At 49.3% G+C, this 23,850-nt stretch overlaps 1 protein-coding gene across 1 annotated transcript; it reads left to right on the top strand.

Annotated features, from left to right (window-relative positions):
• Positions 1-1,775: 1,775 nt before the first annotated feature.
• BNIP3L (BCL2 interacting protein 3 like) lies at positions 1,776-22,262 on the top strand. The gene is made up of 6 exons (XM_071579053.1): positions 1,776-2,011; positions 10,193-10,379; positions 12,806-12,878; positions 15,148-15,251; positions 18,165-18,314; positions 19,514-22,262. The coding sequence occupies exons 1-6, from the start codon at positions 1,942-1,944 to the stop codon at positions 19,560-19,562; spliced, it is 633 nt and encodes a 210-aa protein (XP_071435154.1). The 5' UTR covers positions 1,776-1,941; the 3' UTR covers positions 19,563-22,262.
• The last annotated feature ends 1,588 nt before the right edge of the window (positions 22,263-23,850 follow it).

Here is a 23,850-nt window from a genome sequence, read left to right as displayed (position 1 = left end):
GAGAAGGGGCTGGAGATGGGGCTGGAGATGGGGCTGGAGATGGGGCTGGAGAAGGGACTGGAGAAGGTGCTGGAGAAGGGGCTGGAGAAGGGGCTGGAGAAGGGACTGGAGAAGGGACTGGAGAAGGGGCTGGAGATGAGACTGGAGATGAGACTGGAGAAGGGGCTGGAGAAGGGGCTGGAGAAGGAGCTGGAGAAGGAGCTGGAGAAGGGGCTGGAGAAGGAACTGGAGAAGGAACTGGAGAAGGGGCTGGAGAAGGGGCTGGAGAAGGGGCTGGAGAAGAGGCTGGAGAATGGGCTGGAGAAGGGGCTGGAGAAGGGACTGGAGAAGGGGCTGGAGAAGGGACTGGAGAAGGGGCTGGAGAAGGGACTGGAGAAGGGGCTGGAGAAGGGGCTGGAGAAGGGACTGGAGAAGGGGCTGGAGAAGAGGCTGGAGAAGGGGCTGGAGAAGGGGCTGGAGAAGGGGCTGGAGATGGGGCTGGAGAAGGGGCTGGAGAAGGGGCTGGAGAAGGGGCTGGAGATGGGGCTGGAGAAGGGGCTGGAGAAGGGGCTGGAGAAGGGACTGGAGAAGGGGCTGGAGAAGGGACTGGAGAAGGGGCTGGAGAAGGGGCTGGAGAAGGGACTGGAGAAGGGGCTGGAGAAGGGGCTGGAGATGGGGCTGGAGAAGGGGCTGGAGAAGGGGCTGGAGATGGGGCTGGAGAAGGGGCTGGAGAAGGGGCTGGAGAAGGGGCTGGAGAAGGGGCTGGAGAAGGAACTGGAGAAGGAACTGGAGAAGGGGCTGGAGAAGGGGCTGGAGAAGAGGCTGGAGAAGGGGCTGGAGAAGGGGCTGGAGAACTCCTGAGGGAGCTGAGGTGGCTCAGCTGGAGAAAAGGAGGCTCAGGGGGCACCTTCTCCCTCTCCGCAACCTCTGGACAGAAAAACAAACACAGAAAAGTTGTGTCAGTCCCAGAAACATCACTCTAGTGCAAGAAAGGAGCAGAGTGGGGAGATACCAGGAAAAATTCTTTGCAGAGAGAGTGCTCAGGCATTGGAATGGGCTGCCCAGAGAGGGCACACTCAGTGCCACATCCACAGAATCATAGAATGGATTGGGTTGGAAAAGCCCTCTGAGATCATCAAGTCCAACCCTTGATCCAACCCCACTGTGATCACCAGCCCAGGGCACTCAGTGCCCTGGGCTGGTGATCACAGTAGGGTTGGATCAAGACATGGTGGATTCTCCCTCAGTGCCACATCCACAGAATCACAGAATGGATTGGGTTGGAAAAGCCCTCCAAGATCATCAAGTCCAACCCTTGGTCCAACTCCAGTCCCTTTACCAGATCATGGCACTCAGTGCCACGGCCAAGCTCAGGTTCAAACCCTCCAGGGATGGGGAATCCACCCCCTCTCTGGGCAGCCCATTCCAATCCCTGAGCACTCTCTCTGCAAAGAATTTCTTTCTGCTCTCCAACTTCAATTTCCCCTGGCAGAGCTTGAGCCCATCGTGCCCCCTTGTCCTATTGCTGAGTGCCTGGGAGAAGAGACCAACCCCCAGCTGGCCACAACTTCCCTTCAGGTCTCTCAGCAGTTCCTTTTATATCGTTTTATATCCTTTTATATGTTTTTTTAATTATTTTATACCCTTTTCTCCCTCACCCCGCAGCGCTTCCCCCTCTCCCTGCCCGGGGCCCCTCAGGCCCCTCCGGGCCCGCACTGCGCATGCGCGGGACGTGCGCGACCACGGGGCGCGCCATGGAGGCGGAGGGAGGGGCTTGTGCGCATGCGCAGCACCGCCCCGGGGTGGGCGGGAGCGGCGCGGCCGGGCCCGGACGGAGCGGCCCCGCTGCTGCTGCTGCTGCCGCTGCCGCCGTGGTGGGTGTTGTTGTTGTTGTTGTTGTTGTCATCATCCCCCCGCCGCTGCCTCTCCATCGTTGTTCGTCCCTCCCGCCGTTCCGCCGCCATGGACAGCCCGCAGGAGCCGCCGCAGCACAACAACAACAACAACGCTCCGGCCGAGCCGGGGCTCAACAGTGAGTGATGCGGGGCCTGGGCAGGGGCCGCGACCCCCGCGCGCGCCGCGCCGCCATTGGCCACGGCCCAGCCGCGCGACCCGCCGGCGGCCAATGGGCGGCCGCGCTGCCCCGGTATAAAAGCCCCGGCGGCGGCAAGCGGGGGGCAGCGGAGGGGCGGTGGGCGCGGGGATAGAGGGGGGGGGCTGCGCGGGGCCGGTCCGGGAGGGGGGACTGAGGTCCGTGAGAGTGGACCAAGGGGGGCCCGGGCTCCGTGAGGGGCCTTCCTGAGCCGGGCTTCGTGAGGGAGGACCGAGGGGACACTGAGATCCGTGAGGGGAGATTGAAGGGGGTCTGGGGTCCGTGAGGGGCCTTCCGGAGCCGGGCTCCGTGAGGGAGGACCGAGGGGGCACTGAGATCCGTGAGAGGGGATTAGGGGGGTCTGGGGTCCGTGAGGGGCCTTTCTGAACTGGGCTCCGTGAGGGAGGACCGAGGGGGCACTGAGATCCGTGAGAGGGGATTAGGGGGGTCTGGAGTCCGTGAGGGGTAATCGAGGGGTCCCCGGGCTCCGTGAGAGGGGCCTACCCGAACTGGGGTTCCGTGAGGGGGAACTGAGGGGGCCCCGAGGACCGTGAGAGGAGACTGAGTGGGGCTGGAGGTCCGTGAGGGGCCTCCCCGAGCTGGGCCCCGTGAGGGGGAACCGAGGGGGGCCCGAGCTTCTTTATGAGGTGGAACGGAGGGGTCCCCGGGCTCCGTGAGGGGCTTTCCTGAGCCGAGCTCCGTCAGAGGGGAGGGGACAGAGGGGGCTCCAGGCCCCGTGAGGAGGGACTGAGGGGGCCCCGAGGTCGGTGAGGGGCCTTCCTGAGCCGGCTTCCATGAGGGGGGACCGCGAAGGGTCGCCAAGGGTTGTCAGTGTGTCCCCGGACACGGGGAGAGCCGGAGCGGTCCTGGGGCGGTCCTGGAGCTGCGGCCGGGGAACTGGAGGGGCCACTCGGGGTGGGTGAAGCGAGGCCGTCGGGGCAGTACCCGGGGGGCACAGCCAGACCCGGGGGGCACAGCCGGGCCCTGTCGGGGCCGGGCCAGGGGGCACAGCCAGACCCGGGACACAGCCGGGCCCTGTCGGGGCCAGACCCGGGACACAGCCGGGCCCTGTCGGGGCCAGACCCGGGACACAGCCGGGCCCTGTCGGGGCCAGACCCGGGGGGCACAGCCAGACCCGGGGGGCACAGCTGGGCCCTGTCGGGGCCAGACCCGGGGGGCACAGCTGGGCCCTGTCGGGGCCAGACCCGGGGGGCACAGCTGGGCCCTGTCGGGGCCAGACCCGGGGGGCACAGCTGGGCCCTGTCGGGGCCAGACCCGGGGGGCACAGCCGGGCCCTGTCGGGGCCGGGCCGGGGGACACAGCCGGGCCCTGTCGGGGCCGGGCCGGGGGACACAGCCGGGCCCTGTCGGGGCCGGGCCAGGGGGCACAGCCAGACCCGGGACACAGCCGGGCCCTGTCGGGGCCAGACCCGGGGGGCACAGCCAGACCCGGGACACAGCCGGGCCCTGTCGGGGCCAGACCCGGGGGGCACAGCCAGACCCGGGGGGCACGGCCGGGCCAGGGGGCACAGCCAGACCCGGGACACAGCCGGGCCCTGTCGGGGCCGGGCCAGGGGGCACAGCCAGACCCGGGGGGCACAGCCGGGCCCTGTCTGGACCGGGCCGGGGGCACAGCCGGGACAGTCCCGGGGCCGGGCCGGGGGGCACAGCCAGACCCCGGGGGGCACGGCCGGACCCTGTCTGGACCGGGCCGGGGGCACAGCCGGGACAGTCCCGGGGCCGGACCGGGGGGCACAGCCGGGCCCTCTCTGGGCCCGCAGAGTTTCTCCGGGAGCGAGGATGGGCAGACAGCGTTGGAGGGAGGAGCGCGGCTGTGGGAATGAGTTTATTCGGCGGCTGAGTCAATAGCACTGACGTGAGCTGTTCCCCTCTATATCCGGCGTCTCTGTCAGCTGCTCTGCTGCATCCTTTTGTTCCCGGGATAACTCTGGTGAGGCGCATCATGTAGGCCCTGGTACTTACTTGGCACCTAATTTCTCCTTCCATGTGTCCTTTTATCTAATTATTGAGAATACTGCACTCGAAAAGGTGAACAAATGGCATTAATGATTAACTGTTACCCCTGTGGTTCACAACGAAGTTAAAACTGACCACGAAATAAATATATTGGTTGATCTCCCGTGACTCGGTGGGGATTGTATGAAAGGGGAATAAACTGTGCCCATTTCACAACGCTCCCATTGTGTTGTGGTAACGCCACATCTTGTGAGAACCGCGGCAGCTTAAACAATGTTACCCGAGTCGAACAGGTATCCTGGCGCATTATTCAGGCCTGTTACACTTAAATAACAATTACTCTGTCAGAGTTGCGACGTGCCCAGTGCCTGACTCAGTGCCTGCTTTAGGAGTCGCTGTATTTGGGGCTTGTCTCTGTTGATATTTTGACACGTTTAATCTGCTGGCAGGAGCAACAAGAGCTCGGGGAGCCGGGGCTGGACCTGCCCACGTCGATGTTGCTGCTGGATCAGCGTTCCAGGCTGGCCCAGCTCGAGGGTTGTTACTGCAGGGGGTGAGAGCACAAGGCACGAAAAGGGGATGTTTGGCTCTCTCTGTGCCCCGGGGACAGAACAAATGCCCCCCGTGAGCCCCGCGGGCTTTAGCGCTGCTCTCAGATGTTCACCCACCGCACAATGCTGTGCTGGCACGGGGGCGTTTGCTGCCATTATCTCAGCTTTTCACTGACCCTTTTCAGGCTAATGAGCTCGGACACCTATTCATTTTGTGCTTCGTGTCATTCACTTGATGATCTCGGAGGTTTTTTCCAACCCAGTCGATTCTGTGATTCTGATTTGTGCGTGTTTAGGGGCCCTTTAGTCAAGGATCCCTCAGCACTTGGAGGGCAGGGAATAAAAGTGGTAACCTGTGTTTGTTGAGCTCACAGAGAGAGGAAAAAAGAAACTTGCTTGTTCTGGGAGTTCTAGATGCTTCCTGTATTTTAATTATTATAAAGCTCTGTTACATATTGACAAAAAGAAGAAATCCTACCTTAGGCAAGAGCTCTGTCATGGAAAATCTGCTTAATAATTACCATTAAGGGAATCTGATTGGCTTTCCTTTCCCTCTCTTAGAGCACAGACAAAATTCAAGCAAATCTGGAGAAAAGTACCATTTATATAAAAAGTTTTTTGGAGTTTTTTTCCTCCAGAGTGTGTGTTATGTGATTTGTGAAGGGAGGAGGTGCTGCTCTATTTCTTAATTCTACAGCATTTCCTGATTCACTCTCAAGTAGAAATGAGGCAAAAAGAAGAGTTTTTAGGTGGGTGATTAATTTAACATCCTTAATTCTGGAGGAAGCTTGGGGCAAACCCACCCTCTGTATTTGGGCTGTGTGTCCTCAAATACAATTCTTGTCCATCCTTTTAAAGAAACAGATTTGTGTCCCTCTGATCAGCCTTTGGAGCTGCTGGGGCTCTCAGCTCCTTCCCCAGATCAGTTCAAGCAAATTAGGAGTAAAGTACCATTTATATAAAAAGTTGTTTGGGTGTTTTTTTTCCTCCAAAGAGTGTGTGTTATGTGATTTGTGAAGGGAGGAGGTGCTGCTCTGTTTCTTAATTCTACAGCATTTCCTGATTCACTCTCAAGTAGAAATGAGGCAAAATGAAGAGTTTTAGGTGGGTGATCAAGGTAACTTCCTTAGTTCTGCAAAAAGCTTGGGGCAAACCCACCCTCTGTTTGGGCTGTGTGTCCTCAAATACAATTCTTGTCCATCCTTTTAAAGAAACAGAGATTTGTGTCCCTCTAAGGAGCCTTTGGAGCTGCTGGGGCTCCTTCCCCAAACCAGTTCAAGCAAATTTGGAGTAAAGTCCCATTTATATAAAAAGTTGTTTGGGTGTTTTTTCCTCCAGTGTGTGTGTTATGTGATTTGTGAAGGGAGGAGGTGCTGCTCTATTTCTTAATTCTACAGCATTTCCTGATTCACTCTCAAGTAGAAATGAGGCAAAATGAAGAGTTTTTAGGTGGGTGATTAATTTAACATCCTTAATTCTGGAGGAAGCTTGGGGCAAACCCACCCTCTGTATTTGGGCTGTGTGTCCTCAAATACAATTCTTGTCCATCCTTTTGAAGAAACAGATTTGTGTCCCTCTGATCAGCCTTTGGAGCTGCTGGGGCTCCTTCCCCAGATCAGTTCAAGCAAATTTAGAGTAAAGTACCATTTATATAAAAAGTTGTTTGGGTGTTTTTTTCCTCCAAAGAGTGTGTGTTATGTGATTTGTGAAGGGAGGAGGTGCTGCTCTATTTCTTAATTCTACAGCATTTCCTGATTCACTCTCAAGTAGAAATGAGGCAAAAAGAAGAGTTTTTAGGTGGGTGATTAATTTAACATCCTTAATTCTGGAGGAAGCTTGGGGCAAACCCACCCTCTGTATTTGGGCTGTGTGTCCTCAAATATATTCTTGTCCATCCTTTTGAAGAAACAGAGATTTGTGTCCCTCTGATCAGCCTTTGGAGCTGCTGGGGCTCCTTCCCCAGATCAGTTCAAGCAAATTTAGAGTAAAGTACCATTTATATAAAAAGTTGTTTGGGTGTTTTTTTCTTCAGAGTGTGTGTTATGTGATTTGTGAAGGAAGGAGGTGCTGCTCTATTTCTTAATTCTACAGCATTTCCTGATTCACTGTCAAGTAGAAATGAGGCAAAATGAAGAGTTTTTAGGTGGGTGATCAATGTAACATCCTTAATTCTGGAAGAAGCTTGGGGCAAACCCACCCTCTGTATTTGGGCTGTGTGTCCTCAAATACAATTCTTGTCCATCCTTTTAAAGAAACAGAGATTTGTGTCCCTCTGATCAGCCTTTGGAGCTGCTGGGGCTCCTTCCCCAAACCAGTTCAGTGCCGGTGGGAGCAGGAGCGTGTTGAGCTCCATGTCAGGTTGTGCCTCCTTGGGAGCATTTTGAGTCATTCCCAGTGAGGTCAGCTGGGAAGGAACGTGCTGCTCCTCATGCAGCTCCTCCTGGCACTCTTGACTCCCTGGGTAATTTGGGTTTTCTTCCTGCTACAGATAAAGGCAGGGTTTGTCAGGCTGGGGTAAACTTCTAAAGAGTTTATTTGTGGAGGGTCTGAAGAGCTGCCCAGCACAGTAACCACTTCTGATCACTTTGTCCTCTCTTTTCTCACATTATTTGTCACTCACTGATAATTTTTTCATCATGGGTGGCTTTGCAGACCCCGAGCATTTTAATTCTCCCCAAAATGATGCTCTGTGTCCCAGGCACTCAGCAATAGGACAAGGAGGGCTCAAGCTCTGCCAGGGGAAATTGAAGTTGGAGAGCAGAAAGAAATTCTTTGCAGAGAGAGTGCTCAGGGATTGGAATGGGCTGCCCAGAGAGGGGGTGGATTCCCCATCCCTGGAGGGTTTGAACCTGAGCTTGGCCGTGGCACTGAGTGCCCTGATCTGGTAAAGGGACTGGAGTTGGACCAAGGGTTGGACTTGATGATCTCGGAGGGCTTTTCCAACCTGTTGGTTTGAAATTGAAACATATCACTAATGAACATATAAAGTCTTGCATTTTGTTTATCTGCACATAAAATCCAAGTGAAAACATTTAAAAGTGAAAATCCTCAGCTCAGCTGCAGAGTTTGTGAATTTTTCAGCAGCTTCTTTTGTGATCCATGACACCCTCCTGCTCTTTGTTGGATCTCAGTGTACACATGGATGTCCTGTAGATAAAACTAAATAAAAAAGGGGGAAACCACAGTAAATCTGAGCTTTTGGGTTATTCACCTGGCCAAGGACAGGAGAAAGAAAGGGGCAGGAGGAAGAGACTGCAGTGATGGCTTTGTATTTATTAACTTTGTTAATGGTGGATTTGTGATGCTCCTCAGTTCGTTATTGGGGGTTATTAGCAGAGAAATGTTTTAATGTAACATGGCCTTGGGCTGGGTGAGGGAATGACCCCGTCCTTGGCTTCTCCTGGTTGGAACTGGGGAATGCCCCATGGATGTGATGGCAGGACAGGGAGGTGGGACATGTTTGGCCAGAGTCAAGCAAACTGAGCAGGGCCTGGGAATGTGTTTGGAAGTCAGGGCTTGGTTTGGGGCCTTTGGAAGCAGAGGGAGGAGAACACAAACTGGGGTGAAAACTGAGTGACAGAAAGGAGTGTGGATGTGGAACAGGGATGACAGAATTGAGGGATATGGAGGGAGTTGAAGCTCTAAAAAATGTGGCTGATGAAAGTGTTACAAGTTGAGGAGAGAGGGGACATTTCACTGCCCAGCTCCAGGGGTTGGTTGATCTCTTCTCCCAGGCCCTCAGCAACAGGACAAGGGGGGCTCAAGCTCTGCCAGGGGAAATTGAAGTTGGAGAGCAGAAAGAAATTCTTTGCAGAGAGAGTGCTCAGGGATTGGAATGGGCTGCCCAGAGAGGGGGTGGATTCCCCATCCCTGGAGGGTTTGAACCTGAGCTTGGCCGTGGCACTGAGTGCCATGATCTGGTAAAGGGACTGGAGTTGGCCCAAGGGTTGGACTTGATGATCTCAGAGGGCTTTTCCAACCTGTTGGTTTGAAATTGAAACATATCACTAATGAACATATAAAGTCTTGCATTTTGTTTATCTGCACATAAAATCCAAGTGAAAACATTTAAAAGTGAAAATCCTCAGCTCAGCTGCAGAGTTTGTGAATTTTTCAGCAGCTTCTTTTGTCATCCATGACACCCTCCTGCTCTTTGTTGGATCTCAGTGTACACATGGATGTCCTGTAGATAAAACTAAATAAAAAAGGGGGAAACCACAGTAAATCTGAGCTTTTGGGTTATTCACCTGGCCAAGGACAGGAGAAAGAAAGGGGCAGGAGGAAGAGACTGCAGTGATGGCTTTGTATTTATTAACTTTGTTAATGGTGGATTTGTGATGCTCCTCAGTTCGTTATTGGGGGTTATTAGCAGAGAAATGTTTTAATGTAACATTACTGGACATGGCCTTGGGCTGGGTGAGGGAATGACCCTGTCCTTGGCTTCTCCTGGTTGGAACTGGGGAATGCCCCATGGATGTGATGGCAGGACAGGGAGGGTGGGACATGTTTGGCCAGAGTCAAGCAAACTGAGCAGGGCCTGGGAATGGGTTTGGAAGTCAGGGCTTGGTTTGGGGCCTTTGGAAGCAGAGGGAGGAGAACACAAACTGGGGTGAAAACTGAGTGACAGAAAGGAGTGTGGATGTGGAACAGGGATGACAGAATTGAGGGATATGGAGGGAGTTGAAGCTCTAAAAAATGTGGCTGATAAAAGTGTTACAAGTTGAGGAGAGAGGGGACATTTCACTGCCCAGCTCCAGGGGTTGGTTGATCTCTTCTCCCAGGCACTCAGCAATAGGACAAGGGGGCACGATGGGCTCAAGCTCTGCCAGGGGAAATTGAAGTTGGAGAGCAGAAAGAAATTCTTTGCAGAGAGAGTGCTCAGGGATTGGAATGGGCTGCCCAGAGAGGGGGTGGATTCCCCATCCCTGGAGGGTTTGAACCTGAGCTTGGCCGTGGCACTGAGTGCCATGATCTGGTAAAGGGACTGGAGTTGGACCAAGGGTTGGACTTGATGATCTCAGAGGGCTTTTCCAACCCAATCCATTCTGTGATTCTGTGGATGTGGCACTGAGGGAGAATCCACCATGTCTTGATCCAACCCTACTGGGAGAATCCATGTCTTGATCCAACCTACTGGGAGAATCCATGTCTTGATCCAACCCCACTGTGATCACCAGCCCAGGGCACTCTGTGCCCTGGGCTGGTGATCACAGTGGGGTTGGATCAAGGGTTGAACTTGATGATCTCAGAGGTCTTTTCTGACCCAATCCATTCTATGAATTGAGGGATATGGACAGAACTGAAGCGCCAAAAAATGTGGCTGATCAAAGTGTTACAAGTTGAGGAGAGAAGGGACATTTCACTGCTCAGCTCCAGGGGTTGGTGGCAACAAAACAGCTTTTGGGGATGTTTTTGTTGCTGAAAGAGGAAACACATCCCTCTTGTCTGGCACTGTTGATGAGCTCCATGAGGACAGTTTGTGTTATCTGAATGCAGCACGAATGTGTTTTCCTCTGTGGGTCGGTGATAAAGCCAAGATGGGGATAGTTAACAAGGTGGGGCTGTTAATGAGGTGACGTTTTGGTGCCCCGCAGGTTCCTGGGTGGAGCTGCAGATGAACGGGAACGGCAACAGCAACGACAACGGCAACGGGAAAAACGGGGGCCTGGAGCACGTCCCGTCCTCCTCCTCTATCCACAATGGAGACATGGAGAAGATCCTGCTGGATGCTCAGCACGAGTCAGGACAGAGCAGCTCGAGAGGTAGTTCCCACTGTGACAGGTAAAGGAGTGTTTGCTGCTCATCCAGAGCATCTTCTTGTCCTTTTTTATCCTGTGGATGTAAAGCTTTTTCTCAGGGTATTGAGGTATGGATGGTGAGGGGCTGCAGCAATTCCAGAGAGAGCAACGAGGCTGGAGAAGGGACTGGAGCCCCAGCCCTGTGGGGAGAGGCTGAGGGAGCTGGGGGTGTTCAGCCTGGAGAAGAGGAGGCTCAGAGGTGACCTCAGCACTGTCTGGAACTGCCTGAAGGGAAGTTCTGGCCAGGTGGGGGTTGGTCTCTTCTCCCAGGCACTCAGCAATAGGACAAGGGGGCACGATGGGCTCAAGCTCTGCCAGGGGAAATTGAAGTTGGAGAGCAGAAAGAAATTCTTTGCAGAGAGAGTGCTCAGGGATTGGAATGGGCTGCCCAGAGAGGGGGTGGATTCCCCATCCCTGGAGGGTTTGAACCTGAGCTTGGCCGTGGCACTGAGTGCCATGATCTGGTAAAGGGACTGGAGTTGGACCAAGGGTTGGACTTGATGATCTTGGAGGGCTTTTCCAACCCAATCCATTCTGTGACTCTGTGGCTGTGGCACTGAGTGAGAATCCACCACGTCTTGATCCAACCTCACTGTGCCCTGGGCTGGTGATCACAGTGGGGTTGGATCAAGGGTTGGACTTGATGATCTCTGAGGTCTCTTCCAACCCAAGTGAGAAGAGCAACGAGGCTGGAGAAGGGCCTGGAGCCTGTCTCGGTTTGAGGGGAAAAACCAAAATGTTTTACCCACAAGCAGGGGAGGGGCCTCCTCCTCAATAATCACACCACTCTTTATCAAATTTAAGAAAAGGAATTTTAATACAAGAAGGATAACTGCTATATATATATATATATATATATATGTAAACAGACTAGTGCAACCCACTTCCCCAACACCATAAGAGGAAAAAAAAAAAAAAAACAACAACAACAAAACCCAGCAGGTTTTCCTCCGGGAGAAAAGGTTATACTTAAGTGTCCTTGTCACAGCCCGGCTGGCTGCAGAGTGAGTTTCAGTCCCTCTCCAGCGAAACAGACGAGCAGTGGGCTTTCAGATGGACTCAGTCTCTTCCCCCTGTGTTCCCCGTCCAAGAAGCAGAAAAGGTACGAGCGGCCAGCAGCAAATCCAAGGCAGGGAGCAGCACGGCAGGAAAAAGTAATCCGAAGTAGGCAGCGGCAAGACAGCCAGGGAAAACCCCAGCAGTAACCAGCAGGGCAGCCTGCCTCCTTGGAGCCCCCACTCCCCCGTTCCGCCGAGCCAAGACTGAGGAGAATATCCAAAGAAAAAACCAAAAGAGACAAACCTGCCCCCACCCCAGCGATCAACAGCAGTTAACTGCTTCTTTTGTTAACCGCTGGCCTGGGCAGTTAAGTGGCAGGGGAGAGAATTTACATAATAATCCCAAACTACAACAGAGCCCCAGCCCTGGGGGGAGAGGCTGATGGAGCTGGGGGTGTTCAGCCTGGAGAAGAGGAGGCTCAGGGGGCACCTCAGCACTGTCTGGAACTGCCTGACAGGAGGTTGGACCCAGGGGGGGTTGGGCTCTTCTCCCACACAACCAGCAATGGCACAAGAGGGCACGGCCTTAAGCTGTGCCAGGGCAGGTTTGGGTTGGATCTTGGGAGGGAATTCTTTGCAGAGAGGGTGGTCAGGCCTTGGAATGGGCTGCCCAGAGAGGGGGTGGATTCTCCATCCCTGGAGGTGTTTAAGATGAGACTGGATGTGGCACTGAGTGAGAATCCACCATGTCTTGATCCAACCTCACTGGGAGAATCCACCACATCTTGAGTGGAGTGCCCTGGGCTGGTGATCACAGTGGGGTTGGATCAAGGCTTGGACTTTATGACCTCAGAGGTTTCTCCCACCCCAACTGACTCTCTGATCACCTCAGAAAGGCTCATTAGAACAGCTGAGTGTGTGAGGAATGTTGGAAAGAGCAACAATTCCTGGGAATGTGCTCTGGGCTGGTGATCCCAGTGGGGTTGGATCAAGGGTTGGACTTGATGATCTCAGAGGTCTCTCCCAACCCAACTGATTCTCTGAAAGCTCATTTGGAGGAGTTGCTGATCTCTGATAACTCTGTGATGTTTCCACCTCCACAAAAAGAGGTTTAATTCACACTCCTGGCAACGTTCCCTGAAAGCACAAAGGGATTTACATCTTTTCTCTCTGTGTTGATGTTTTGGGCAGTGCTTTCTTTTCTTCACTGGTCTGTTGAGAATGGTAGGATTGTAAATAGTAAAAAAAAAAACCCTGAGAAGATGGGGAGGTTTGGAAGATCTTTAATGCTGGGGTTTAGGATCTGGAGGGTGGGTTAGTCTGGAGTTGTGGAAATGATTCAGCTGAGATTTATCCACACTAATGATTCTTTAGTTGAATAAATTAGGTAATAAATTCAATTTTTCTTCAGCCCTTCCCCTCAAGATGATGGACAGATAACTTTTGATGTGGAAATGCACACAAGTAAAGACAGCAGTTCTCAGGTATTTGCTTCATTATCTCTTGAAATTCATTCACTTTGAAATATGTAAGTTGTGGGAATTTGCTGTAGGGGTAAAATTTTGTGAAAAGACTTTTATTTTTGTATTATTTGAAATGTGACTTAGAGCTTTGGAGTGAGGGGAAGGACGAGGCTCCCTCTGCAGCTGGGAAATGCTTTGTCATAGCTGGGTAACCCTGAGAGTCAAACCTGGGCTTGAATATTTGTGTTTCTGCCCAGACTGGAGGCTGTTCAGTGATTGCTGTGCACTCCCTCACATGACAGTGAGTAATCACAGCAGACAATGCTCAACTTGGTCTGATCATGTCAGGGAATTTGCTGCCTTCAGCAGTGGAAATTAAAAGCATTGCTGGAAGAATGAACCTTGAATTTAATTGTGTCAAAGCCCTGGGCCTGTTGCAGTTCTGCCCTGAGAGCCAGAAGGAGCTGAATGGAGGTGCTGTGAGCTCTGCAGTCACTTCAGACTGTCCCATTTGATTCCTTCTGCCTTTGCTGTGGCTCCCACTTCGTGTTGTAAGTGGCTTATCTTATTTAATAAGAGTCTCTCAGCAAATTGTTTCAATGCTAAGGAGGAGTTTGTACCAAATTCAGTTGCATTCTCCAGGCTTTCTAATTATTTTTATTTGTACCAAAGTCAGGTGATTTCTCCAGGCTTTCTAATTATTTTATTCTCACATGGTTTGTACCAAATTCAGTTCCATTCTCCAGGCTTTCTAATTATTTTATTCTTACCTGGCTGTACCAAAGTCAGGTGAATTCTCCAGGCTTTCTAATTATCTCTATTCTTACCTGGTTGTACCAAATTCAGTTCCATTCTCTGAGCTTTCTAATTATTTTTATTCTCACATGGGAACATTTGCATCTAATAATTTAAAGTTAAAAGTTTGGATTCTCCAGGCTTTCTAATTATTTTTATTTGTACCAAAGTCAGGTGAATTCTCCAGGCTTTCTAATTATTTTATTCTTAGCTGGCTGTACCAAAGTCAGTTCCATTCTCCAGGCTTTCTAATTATTTTTATTCTTACATGGGAACATTTGCATCTATTGATTTAAAGTTAAAAGTTTGGATTCTCCAGGCTCTCTAATTATTTTATTCTTACATGGTTTGTACCAAAGTCACTTCCATTCTCCAGGTTTTCTAATTATTTTTATTCTTACATGGGAACATTTGCATCTAATAATTTAAAGTTAAAAGTTTGGATTCTCCAGGCTTTCTAATTATTTTTATTTGTACCAAAGTCAGTTCCATTCTCCAGACTTTCTAATTATTTTATTCTTCCATAGTTTGTACCAAATTCAGTTCCACTCTCCAGGCTTTCTAATTATTTTTATTTGTACCAAAGTCAGTTCCATTCTCCAGGCTTTCTAATTATTTTTATTTGTACCAAATTCAGTTCCATTCTCTAAGCTTTCTAATTATTTTTATTTGTACCAAAGTCAGTTGCATTCTCCAGGTTTTCTAATTATTTTTATTTGTACCAAATTCAGTTCCATTCTCCAGGCTTTCTAATTATTTTATTTGTACCAAAGTCAGGTGCATTCTCCAGGCTTTCTAATTATTTTTATTTGTGGCTTTCTAATTATTTTAACTCTTCCATGGTTTGTACCAAAGTCAGGTGATTTCTCCAGGCTTTCTAATTATTTTTATTTGTACCAAATTCAGTTCCATTCTCCAGGCTTTCTAATTATTTTATTCTCACATGGTAACATTTGCTTCTAATGCTTTAAAGATAAAAGTTTGGATCATGTAATTACAGTGAATGCTCAGCTTTTCCTCCTCCATCTGGGATTCACCCCCAGCAGAAGCTCCTGGTTTCAAATAATACACATTTCAAATACTAAGAACACCATTTATAAAATCAAATTTTGAAACTGTTTTGTTTGACTTTCTGTGCTTTAAATGGAATCCCATCAAACTTAAAATGTTTGTAAATATTTTATCGTGTAGTTCTGCTTCAGTAAAATAAAAATAATTAAAATAATCCTTTCTCTTTTGTTAGTTTAAAAAAACAAAAAACAAAACAACCAACCTGCAGTGATGTGGAAATCCTGGATGTAGCAGTGAAATTTGTGCTTTATTGCCCTCTGTTAGCAAAATAAAATCCCAACAATCAGCAGGGCAGAACAGTCGGTGGTTTCTCAAGTGCCACCATCTGGTTCTTTTCATTTCCCCGCCGCTGTTGCCACTCTCAGTTTAACACCAAAAAGGAGCTAATTGAGTGTCACAAGGTTTGTCCCGTGTGTGTTTTCAGTCTGAAGAAGAAGCAGCAGAAGGAGAGAAAGAATTGGAAGTTTTGAAGAAAAGTGCAGACTGGGTGTCAGACTGGTCAAGTAGGCCTGAAAACATTCCCCCCAAGTGAGTTAAATCTGGGTTTGTTAATGAATGTTAATGTGTCCTAATGAGTGTATGAAGGAGAGGAGTTGCTCTGGCTTTCCAAAGAAGTTCACTTTAGGAAATGCTTGATTTTTTTGGGGGAGGTACAAAAACTCAAACCAATGAATTATGAAAACAGCAAAAGAATTATCTGAAAGTAACATAAATCCATAGCAAGGTGATTACAAGGATTCTTGACAAAATTACTGGTACTTGGAGCTGGGATTCATGGGAATTATTCTTGGCTTGTTGAATGGAAGGGTGTTGAGCAAGTCTGAATTCTGTCCCTTTTTTTCTTTCTATGTAAAATGTGCAATGTTCTGTCTTGGTTTGAGATGAGCAACTGCCAACCCCCCCAAGCCCAGAGAGAAAAGCCTCCCTCCTGACACCAGGGAAAGGGAGGAAAAGAGGGGAAAGAAATAAACACTTCAAACTGCATTTATACTAAAACTACATATATTTTTATAGAAAGGAAGAGACAATTAGAAGAGAGTACAAATATTCACTCACACACCTCTGCAACAACAAGTTCCCCACCTCAACTTCTTAATGAACACACAAATTCTACTGTCTTAACTACACATTACTTAAGAAAAGACTTATTCCCCAGGGAGACAAACCCAAGCAGAAAGGAGAGACCCAGAACAACACATTTCACTTCCCTGAGGTCCCCTGTGAGCCAGTGGTGGGCCTGGTCCTCTCCATCCCCCCTGGGACAGCATCGTGTGTCCTCCCAAGAGGAGGCTGAGAAGAGACTGCCTTAACCACTCCCACACTGGTTCCTACTGCCCTGGAGATGATGCCATAGTGTGGGATGGAATACAAAGTTACTGGCTAGAAGAGGTCAGCTGTGAGCCCAGCCCAGCTCAGGTCAGCTGTTGGCTCAGCCCAGCTCAGGTCAGCTGTGAGCCCAGCCCAGCTCAGGTCAGCTGTTAGCCCAGCCCAGCTCAGGTCAGCTGTTGGCTCAGCCCAGCTCAGCTCAGCTGTTGGCTCAGCCCAGCTCAGGTCAGCTGTGAGCTCAGCCCAGCTCAGGTCAGCTGTGAGCTCAGCCCAGCTCAGGTCAGCTGTTAGCTCAGTCCAGCTCAGGCCAGCTGTGAGCTCAGTCCAGCTCAGGTCAGCTGTTGGCCCAGCCCAGCTCAGGTCAGCTGTTAGCCCAGCCCAGCTCAGGTCAGCTGTTGGCTCAGCCCAGCTCAGGTCAGCTGTGAGCCCAGCCCAGCTCAGGTCAGCTGTTAGCTCAGCCCAGCTCAGGTCAGCTGTTAGCTCAGTCCAGCTCAGGCCAGCTGTGAGCTCAGCCCAGCTCAGGTCAGCTGTTGGCTCAGCCCAGCTCAGGTCAGCTGTTGGCTCAGCCCAGCTCAGGTCAGCTGTTGGCTCAGCCCAGCTCAGGTCAGCTGACAGCTTCAGCCTACTCTGAACTTTAAAACCTAAATTTAGGCTCACCTGGGTGAGCCCAGAACACCAAGTATTGTGGCAACCTGGTACTCCAGAGTGAATTGAGTCAGGCAGTGGGACTCATTTTAAGAACAGTCTGATTCCCACCTGGGCAAGAGAGCATGGCATTGAATGGGTGTCTTGGTTTGAGATGAGCAACTGCCAACCCCCCCAAGCACAGAGAGAAAAGCCTCCCTCCTGACACCAGGGAAAGGGAGGAAAAGAGGGGAAAGAAATAAACACTTCAAACTGCATTTATACTAAAACTACATATATTTTTATAGAAAGGAAGAGACAGTTAGAAGAGAGTACAAATATTCACTCACACAAGTCTGCAACAACAAGTTCCCCATCTCAACTTCTTAATGAACACACAAATTCTACTGTCTTAACTACACATTACTTAAGAAAAGACTTATTCCCCAGGGAGACAAACTCAAGCAGAAAGGAGAGACCCAGAACAACACATTTCACTTCCCTGAGGTCCCCTGTGAGCCAGTGGTGGGCCTGGTCCTCTCCATCCCCCCTGGGACAGCATCGTGTGTCCTCCCAAGAGGAGGCTGAGAAGAGACTGCCTTAACCACTCCCACACTGGTTCCTACTTCCCTGGAGATGATGTCATAGTGTGGGATGGAATACAAAGTTACTGGCTAGAAGAGGTCAGCTGTTGGCCCAGCCCAGCTCAAGTCAGCTGTTGGCTCAGCCCAGCTCAGGTCAGCTGTTGGCTCAGCCCAGCTCAGCTCAGCTGTTAGCCCAGCCCAGCTCAGGTCAGCTGTGAGCTCAGCCCAGCTCAGGTCAGCTGTTGGCTCAGCCCAGCTCAGGTCAGCTGTCGGCTCAGCCCAGCTCAGGTCAGCTGTCAGCTCAGCCCAGCTCAGGTCAGCTGTTGGCTCAGCCCAGCTCAGGTCAGCTGTGAGCCCAGCCCAGCTCAGGTCAGCTGTGAGCCCAGCCCAGCTCAGGTCAGCTGTGAGCCCAGCCCAGCTCAGGTCAGCTGACAGCTTCAGCCTAGTCCAAACTCCAGAGCCCAAGTTTAGGCCCACCTGGGTGAACCCATAACATGTTCATCCACGGAAGGGGAAACCTTGAGCTCCTTGAATGCAAAACATTTATTAAAGTAGAGGATGGTGTCTAAATCTGGCAGACTTGTGTATCTCTGTTTGGAACAAAAAATGAGGCTCTTGCTGAGCCTCACATCCTGAAATTCCCTCTCTCGGACCCACCTCTCTCTTCAGCTCCTGCTCCCTTTGTGTCTGTACTGTCTTGTGTGAGTGGTCTCTGCACAATCCCTCCTGTTATTCTCTTGGATTCCTTACTCTCTGTAAGGGATCTTGTGCTTTGATCTCTAGAAAAAAATTAAAAAAATTAAAATGTACCTAAAAAAAAATTAAAATGTTCCTACAGAGATCTGTGCAAAAAAGAAACCTAAAAAAACCTCTTGTTGAGTTTCTCCCCCCTCCCCTCTCCTTGCAGGGAGTTCCATTTCAGACATCCCAAACGTTCAGTGTCTCTAAGTATGAGGAAAAGTGGAGCAATGAAAAAAGGTGGCATTTTCTCTGCAGAATTCCTCAAGGTTTTCATTCCATCTCTGTTCATATCTCACGTTTTGGCTCTGGGATTAGGGTAAGTATTAACCTCATTCACTTCAAATTTGCATGTGTGGCTTTGCTTTTTCCCCCTTAGTTTGGTCCTGTTGGAAAGGGCTGGTCTAGAACAGCCTTAGTCAAGGTGCACTGTTTGGAAAGCAGGGAGACTTTGCAGCCCCTGAGACTTTGCAGCCCTTTGAATCCATGTCTTGATCCAACCCCACTGTGAGAATCCATGGCTTGATCCAACCCCACTGGGAGAATCCACCATGGCTTGATCCAACCCCACTGGGAGAATCCACCATGGCTTGATCCAACCCCACTGGGAGAATCCACCATAGCTTGATCCAACCCCACTGGGAGAATCCACCACATCTTGATCCAACCCCACTGGGAGGATCCATGTCTTGATCCAACCCCACTGGGAGAATCCATGTCTTGATCCAACCCCACTGGGAGAATCCATGTCTTGATCCAACCCTCCTGGGAGGATCCATGTCTTGATCCAACCCTCCTGGGAGGATCCATGTCTTGATCCAACCCTCCTGGGAGAATCCACCACATCTTGATCCAACCCTCCTGGGAGAATCCACCACATCTTGATCCAACCCCACTGGGAGAATCCACCACATCTTGATCCAACCCCACTGGGAGAATCCACCACATCTTGATCCAACCCCACTGGGAGAATCCACCACATCTTGATCCAACCCCAGTGGGAGAATCCACCACATCTTGATCCAACCCCACTGGGAGAATCCACCACATCTTGATCCAACCCCACTGGGAGAATCCACCACATCTTGATCCAACCCCACTGGGAGAATCCACCACATCTTGATCCAACCCCACTGGGAGAATCCACCACATCTTGATCCAACCCCACTGGGAGAATCCACCACATCTTGATCCAACCCCACTGGGAGAATCCACCACATCTTGATCCAACCCCACTGGGAGAATCCACCACATCTTGATCCAACCCCACTGGGAGAATCCACCACATCTTGATCCAACCCCACTGTGATCACCAGCCCAGGGCACTCCGTGCCCTGGGCTGGTGATCACAGTAGGGTTGGATCAAGGCTTGGACTTGATGATCTCAGAGGTCTCTCCCAACCCAACTGACTCTCTGATCACCTCAGAAAGGCTCATTAGAACAGCTGAGTGTGTGAGGAATGTTGGAAAGAGCAACAATTCCTGGGAATGTGACCTGCTTTGTGCTTTGTGTTTCAGCATCTACATCGGGAAGCGCCTGACCACGCCCTCGGCCAGCACCTACTGAGGACCAGCAGAGCTCTGGGAGCTGCTCTGCCCCACCCTCTCTCTGACTCGAGACCATTCTAAGCATGCCCCTGACTCCTCCACCCCTTTCCCTCCCATCTCCAGGTTTTTTGCTAACTCTGGAATATTCAGTATTGTGTTGGAACTCTGTTGAGGTGTTTGGCTGTCCCACATCCCGTCCCTCTGTCCCCCCTCCATCCTCCTCCCCCTGCAGGACACGGCAGAGTCTCTGGACAGAGTTTACAACTTGTCTCTATTGTTGCAAGGGCTTCTCTCAAATGCAAAATTGCCACCAGCAAGTCGAATTTTTATCAGTGATGATGCTGTTGGTGCCTCCTTAGTGCAACCTGATTCCTGTGCATGGTGTAAGTGTTGGCTCTGTGGTGGTGAGAAAACAATCCCTGGGGGAGGAAATGACTTAGTGGAGTGGAAAAGAGTTTTTCTGGTGGGGAAAAACAAGCTGGTTGTGGAATAAACTAAGAAATCACTGGCAATAAAACCCCAGTTTAAATCAGCTTTTTTGGGGGGAGTTTCCTTGGCCCCTCATATTGGCTTACAAAGCACCATTTGATTTGCAGGAGGCAAAGACTGCATAAATTTTAAAGTAGGATAACTCAATCCATCAGCATATTTTAATATTAGGTAATTGTTGTAATCTTGTCTTTTCTATGAAGTCAGCTCCTTATTCCTTGTAGGAAAACCTGTCTGATACCTAGAAAATATTAGAGAAAAAAAATTGCATTGTTTGCATGTAAAGAAGCTTTTTTTCTTTTCCTTGACCTGTTCTCTTAAGGGAAAATTTTAAATGTGAAATTTTTCCTTTTAAAAGTAGTTTTAAATTAAGGAAAAACTCAGCAGCTGTAGGTGTAGTTAAACTCTGTGTACAAGGAAATTATTCTGTTTGTTGTGGAACCATTTTACAGCTGAGGTGGAACAGCAGTTTGAGCAGGAAAAGTGATTTTTTTTTTTTGCTCTTGATTTATCATTAAGGGGGGACAATCTTGCAGGGGCATAAAAAGGTTCAGAAGTTGTAAAGCTCTGAAACGTTTCTGCAAATGGATTTTCACTCTCCCTCTCTCTCATTGTTTACTGTACAATCTCCTTTTGGGGGATCCTGGAGGTCACTCGTGGTGTCTCATCTTAGGCAGCCTCACTGATGTTGTGGAGCTTCTTTCTCTCTTAGGGAACATTAAACTTTGTCCTCCTTCAGTGACTCTTCTTCTCAAAATGTGAAGCTTTAGCACCAAATTGTTACAAAGCATTGGGACATTTGTGTCCCTAAATAGATTTATTGGAGTTCAGAACATGTAGCATGACTGAAGGGTAGAATACTCTTTTTTATATATATATATATGAATATATAAAAAAATATGATATAGACTTTAATACTAAGTATTTAGGGAACCAATGCTAATTTTAAAACTAGCAAGAATCTTAATGAAATAAAACCTTTAGGAGGCTGACTTGGAGAAAATAAGGAAATCCAGTCAGCCAGTTTGGAGGGAACAGCTTCCTATGATTGTTTGCTTGCATCAGACTTTATTATAAAGTTGATTATTTGATGGGGCAGTGATTGCTTGAACAGGTTGATGCATAGAAACTAAATGTGGTTTTAAAAAAATATAACTTACTGAGCTCCCAGGAAGTAAAAAAAGTGAAGTCTGAACCCACTGCTAAAGTGTATTTATTTTTATTCTTTTTTCTGAATGCTGTCAGACAATGCTTGGGGGGTGACAGGGCAGCCTAAAAATAAATTCTGGTTTTCCTTTCACTGGTGAATCCTCAGTGGCACCTGAGTTGCCTCCAGGTGTGGGTTTGGGGTTTCACCCAGAGCTGGGCAGGGAAGGGGGAAGTTCTGGAGGGTCTCTGAGAGCACCAAGTGCTTCATTTGACAGCCCCAACCAGCAGGGGAGGGGAGAAATGCTCAGTTCTAACACAGCACCTTGTTTTGTATGGAAATTGGAGTAGGGCAAAAAGTAGATTTTTACTAAGTAGGGAACAATTTCTAAGGAAAAAAAAAAACATGAATTACCCATTTCTAAATTACAAGGTAATTCTTTAGGGTGTCTTGTCATTAACATGGCTGGAGTATCAACACCACTCCTGATACTGGAATAAAAAACCAGAGCTGAGGTCACTGAAACACTCTCTGTGATACAAAACAGTATTTATTGATACCCAGGATAAGCTTTGGAGGGAAATCTGCAACTCCTTTTACAATGAACAGAAGCAGATTGTTGTACAATTTGAAAAGGGGTTTCAACTATTGATAAGTTGGAAGTTTTGTTAAGATAAATGTTGTTTAAAAAAAGCTTTATACCTGTTTACAGTTTTGGAAAAAATAAAATAGAAAAAAAAAAAAACAAACAAAGTAAGGTTTCATTTTTCTTACACTCAGTGAAAACTGGCCTGGACTCTTTGTAAATAGGATCAAGAAAAATAAAAATGCATAAACTCGCACATTGAAATGCAGCAAATGCTGCCCTGAGTGCAGCAAATGCTTCTTTATTTGCTGTTTTCAGAAGTGAAAGCTGAAGATTGTCAGAGATTGAGATTTTTTAATTGACCTTTGCTGAGATGTTGGAGTTAACTGAGCCAAAGTGATTATCCATCCCTTAGTTACACTTTGTAACATTATCTGCAGTTTACATGTAGAAGTTGTAGCTTATAAACATTTTGTGCCATTAAAGCTCTCACAGAACTGGTGGTGTGGCTTTATTTCTTTTTTCCTTTGCACAGCTCTGCTCTGGACCTTGTTTTATAGAACTGTGCTGGGTTATGTGGATGTTGGAGCTGCTGTTCATGGACTGGAATTATCCTTGGAGGTTTGTTGGGTTTAATTTTTAAATTTTGGGATCCTCAACTTCATAGAAATATTGCCCTGCTTGGCCTTGGTGCCTGTGCCAGGTCCAGGAAAGCTGGAAACAGAAATATTCTGTTTGCAAAGGAGTTTAAAGTGGAATTGGGGAGATTTTTGTATCTCAGTCAACTCTTGTACTCTTGTATTTTATTCTGTTTGCTGATTCTGGGTTATGTGGATGTTGGAGTTGCTGTTTATAGACTGGAATTATCCTTGGAGGATTATTGGGTTTAATTTTTAAATTTTGGGATCCTCAACTTCATAGAAATATTGCCCTGCTTGGCCTTGGTACCTGTGCCAGGTCCAGGAGAGTTCTGGAAACAAATACTCAGGTGGCAAAGGAATTTAAAGTGGAATTAGTGAGATTTTTGTATCTCAGTCAACTCTTGTACTCTTGTGTTTTATTCTCTTTGGTTAATTCTGGGTTATGTGGATGTTGGAGCTGCTGTTTATAGACTGGAATTATCCTTGGAGGTTTGTTGGGTTTGTTTTTTTTCTTTTGGGATTCTCAGCTTCATAAAAATATTGCCCTGCTTGGCCTTGGTGCCTGTGCCAGGTCCAGGAGAGTTCTGGAAACAAATACTCAGGTGGCAAAGGAATTTAAAGTGGATTTTATATCACTGATCAACTCTGTTGTCCTCTTGTATTTTATTCTGTTTGCTAATTCTGTTAATTTGCAGATGAAAGAAGAGATTGTTCATCTGCCCCCACGTTCTTGGTTCAGGAGGGTCAGGTTGTTCCCAGGAGGGTCCGGTTGGTCCCAGGAGGGTCAGGTTGGTCCCAGGAGGGTGAGGTTGTTCCTATGAGGGTCAGGTTGGTCCCAGAAGGGTCAGGTTGTTCCCAGGAGGGTCAGGTTGTTCCCAGGAGGGTCAGGTTGGTCCCAGGAGGGTCAGGTTGGTCCCACGAGGGTCAGGTTGGTCCCAGGAGGGTCAGGTTGTTCCCACGAGGGTCAGGTTGGTCCCACGAGGGTCAGGTTGGTCCCACGAGGGTCAGGTTGTTCCCAGGAGGGTCAGGTTGTTCCCAGGAGGGTCAGGTTGTTCCCAGGAGGGTCAGGGTGTTCCCAAGAGGGTCAGGTTGGTCCCAGGAGGGTCAGGTTGGTCCCACGAGGGTCAGGTTGTTCCCACGAGGGTCAGGTTGTTCCCACGAGGGTCAGGTTGGTCCCAGGAGGGTCAGGTTGGTCCCAGGAGGGTCAGGTTGTTCCCAGGAGGGTCAGGTTGTTCCCAGGAGGGTCAGGTTGTTCCCAGGAGGGTCCGGTTGGTCCCAGGAGGGTCAGGTTGGTCCCAGGAGGGTCAGGTTGGTCCCAGGAGGATCACCAGGACAGCCCTTCATTCCTGGTGGGAATTCTCACCATTCTCATCCTGGCACTGCTCATTTTAATTGTTCTCTTGCATGTTTTTAATGTTTGAATCCAGAACTTTATGGAAATGGG

The sequence above is a fragment of the Pithys albifrons genome, chromosome 29 (genome assembly GCF_047495875.1).
Source record: "Pithys albifrons albifrons isolate INPA30051 chromosome 29, PitAlb_v1, whole genome shotgun sequence".
NCBI lineage: Eukaryota > Metazoa > Chordata > Aves > Passeriformes > Thamnophilidae > Pithys > Pithys albifrons.
The sequence above is the reverse complement of the archived record's forward strand: the minus strand, read 5'-3'. Positions and strand labels throughout refer to the sequence as shown.